This window comes from Myotis lucifugus, unplaced genomic scaffold, assembly GCF_000147115.1.
Source record: "Myotis lucifugus unplaced genomic scaffold, Myoluc2.0 scaffold_162, whole genome shotgun sequence".
NCBI lineage: Eukaryota > Metazoa > Chordata > Mammalia > Chiroptera > Vespertilionidae > Myotis > Myotis lucifugus.
The window spans coordinates 2185534-2189322 of NW_005871210.1; the positions used below are offsets into that span (position 1 = coordinate 2185534).

A 3789-nucleotide genomic window follows, 5' to 3' on the forward strand; every position below is an offset into this window, starting at 1 on the left:
GCCTTGATTGTTGTAGGTATCACTGGGAGGAATTGACCTCCAGGCCAATTGGCTGTGAGAATCAGATGTTTCTGCAGTGGGAGAACTTCTGTGCTGGAAACACCCCTCCAGGGCAAGACTTGCTTCAGTGGGGCTTTGGTGCTCACTGAGTCTGCCCCCTGAGTGTGTCCTTTATGGTTCCATGGAGCTGCAAACTGGATGGTCCCACTCTGACCTCTGGGTACATTGGCTCCTGGATCTCTAGGGAGGTGCTAATCTAGCCTCTGCCTTAGGCTATCCAGCAAAAGCCTCCCTGCAGGGCTTGGGCGGGGCGGGTCCCACGGGATCAACAGGGCAGGGTTAGCAGTTATGGTGGCCCGCTTCTCAGTGTCCCGGAAATCCCTGCAAGCCCCTTTGAGAGAAAGCTGCCCTGGAGTTCCTGGAGTTCCGACCGATGCCAGACAGTCCCGCTTCTCCCGTATGAGTCTGGGTCCCCAGAGACTCGCCCGGAACTGGAGCTCAGAGCCTGAGACTCCCTCCCGATTGAAAACAACTTCCGCGCCTTCAGCCGCCAGCCTGCTCCGTGTGTGCCTCGTACCTTAGTATTTTACTTCCGCACTGCGCCTCCTCTGAGTCTCGGTATGCTTTTCTCTTTCCTTCTAGTTGTAGAATTTCCACTCAGCCAGCCTTCCTGTGGTTCTGGATGATGTCCATTCCGTCTTTTAGTTGTATTTTTGAAGTGGTTGTGCGAGGCAGCAAACTCCGGTGTTTACCTATGCCGCCATCTTCTAATTCTCCCTTTGGTATTCTTATTTTTGTTTCCCCCTGTTGTTTTTGGATTTCCCATGAGATTTCTTAAATAAGGTCTGAGATGTGCATATTTTTCCATTGCAATCCTCCTGGTACTGGCTCCAGTGTAGTTTCTACTTCTGGGCATCAGCTCCACACGTGATTCTCTGTATCTGTCTGTCTCTATAATTTTGGAGGCAGTGATCTTCCCCATGACCTCAATCTGATGGATCTAAGAAGAATTACTGATTTTAAATTCATTCAGCTTTTTTCTTGTTGTGAGGCTCCTTACATGCTGGACTGGAATCCTGAAGTTCATATTGTTCATTTTTACAAATAATTTTTACTCTTTCACAAGATCAAGACTGAAAGCAGCTTTAAGTAACTGCAATGTGGTATGATTTCTGTTTTTTTTTTTTTTACTACTATGGAGTAGGTAACATGAAAATGTGGATCAAGTATCTAAACCCTAAATGTGAAAACCTTGTATGGAATTTTTAATTGAGTTGAAACAAACATATGAATATAAATAATGCTTATCAGAGAACACCTGGAGGAAAAAATCATATAATCAGAACCTCAAGATTGGAAGAAAATTTAAATGTTAACTATTCCATAATCTATGTATTTTTTACTTGTTAGAATTCCCCAAATCTTAATGGATTTGCTGATAAATCATATGAAAAGTAAAATGTGTTTCTTGAGATAAGCAATAGGTAAATAGTTAAACACCTAGAAAAAAAGTTTCTTTTCTAAATATAGAGGTTTCTTTTCTAAATCTAGAGGGTGGGCTTTTCCCTAAGTAGATGGAATTTATGTTTTGTGCATGGCAGCTCTTTCATTTTCACCTTCAGATGGGACTGCATCACTTTGAAAGAGGGTAAATACTAATAATTTAACCAGTGTTGATGACTCATTAGTGATGAATGTGTTTCAAGGTCTGGCTTGGAAAGTTTGTATGGCGAATGCAAACAGAATAGCTCCTAAAATTTCTGTTGCTTTGGCAATAGAAATTAATATTATGGAGTACCAAGATGATGATGTCATTTAACTTGGGAATACATTTGATGATGAAAGTGGTTGGCATTTCTACCACATCTTCAAGAATAATCTCTACCTCCTATTTGCATCAGTTTGCACACAAACTTCTAAAATCTCATCTTTAAATCCTATTGTAACACAATAAAATATTCCTTACCATGCAATGTTCATTTCCAGGTGTGATCAAGTCAATTGCTTGAAATTTCCCATCACAAGCCTCTAGGAGTTTATCCAAGGTTGGCTCCTCACCAAAAGTGTAAATATAAACAGATCCCTTTAAATATACCAAAAGAAAAACAAGAAAAAAAATTAATGCAATTGTTATGCGAGCAGTTCAACAAATACATGTTAAATGCCTCCTGTGAGTAAAGCACTAAATGGGACTAGGTGATGGAATATTAGAAATCAACTCCTTAAGGCACTGACCTTGAGAATCTTGAAATCTAGATATATAATGTGTTTACTGATTCACTCAGCATAATCAATAAGTGGGTCTTTATTCTTTTCTCCAATTCAAGGCATTTGTTTTTTAAGTTATAAAACATAACAAAAAAACTTTTTTTTTCTGACTTTAAAAATAATGTCTGTTGTGCACAGGGAGACCTGTACAAAGCTATTTATGTAAATAATATATTTATCTTAAGGGTATACATTTTTAATAAAAGTATACTTAGTAAAGGTATATGTAATAAAGGATATAATAATGGTAAAAAAATAAAAATAATGTCTGTTGATGTAGAAAATTTGAGAAATGTGGAAAACTAGAAAAATTGTTAAGATGAACTAAATCCTATCATACTAGATCATGTTGGACACTAATGAAAGCTTTTAATAAGTCTTTGTGGAAATTGTGAAGATGCGGTCGAAGCTGTCACTTTATGACTTGTTTACCATTTTCAGCTCCCAAATTCACTTCTCGAAAAAAAAAAAAAATCTAGCCTGTAAGTTATGCATCTCTGCCAAGTAACTGTAATATGGTATGGTTACTTACCTAGCAATAAGAAGTCTGTTTCCTACTAATCACAATTTCTTCAAGTTTGAGTTAAACATGAATATTTTTTGTTCTTGTTTATGTAAAAACAACTCTGTAGAGTCTAAAATCTGGTAGATATTTACTGATTTTATGTGTCATTAATATTTCAACAGATATTAAATGGGTACACTGTGCCAGACACTGCTCTGGATGCTGGGGCTACATCAAAGAACCAAATCGACAAAAAGCCCCTGTCCTCATGCAGCTTACATCCCACTGGGGGATCTGGCCACAGTGTGCTGATCATCACATGGAAGATATAGTCACTATTTCTTACTTATATTATTGCCACATAGATGTCAGAAGTTATTCTAATTGAAACTCCTTTGAAATAACCTGCTTTTCTCTCTGACTTCGTTTAAGATTTTCTCTTTGCCCTGGTTTTCAACAATTTCACTTTGTTAAGTCTAAGGTGGGTATCTTTTTATGTCTCCTGCTTAGGATTCACTGGGCCTCTTGAATCTGTAAATTCATGTCTTTAATCAGTTCTGGAAAATATCTCTTTAAGTATTGCCTCTGACCCATTCTCTCCTCTCTGAGATTTTAATCAAACATATGTTAGGTCTTTTCACTGTATCATTCATGTCTCATACCCTCCCTTCCATATTTCCTGCCCTTTTGTGGCTCTGGACTATATTCTGAATAACTTCTAATCTATTTTCCAGTTTATTAATTCTCTCTTTGGTGGTGTCCAATTTCTATCAGACATATTCATTTAATTTTTACTTTGTCAGTATATTTTTCTTTTTTTAGAAGTTCTATTTGGGTCTTTCGCCCTTCTGTTATGTTACCTTTTTTTTTTTTTAAGAAAATAATTTCATGTCTAAATATTTAAGTTGTCATTAATGTATTTATAAACACTAGTGTCCTGGTGCACGATTCGTGCACATGGAAAGAATATAGAAGAAATATTTATATCGCTATTTGCATCTGCTAATGAAAAGAAA

At 37.2% G+C, this 3789-nt stretch overlaps 1 protein-coding gene across 1 annotated transcript in view; it reads right to left on the reverse strand.

The window, feature by feature from the left end:
* Positions 1-3789, reverse strand: part of CFAP43 (cilia and flagella associated protein 43) — an 86595-nt gene that overhangs the window by 54975 nt on the left and 27831 nt on the right. The window contains exon 9 of the mRNA XM_014461918.2: positions 1967-2083. Within this exon, the coding sequence (XP_014317404.1) occupies positions 1967-2083 (117 nt within the window). The remainder of the gene's footprint in view (positions 1-1966; positions 2084-3789) is intronic.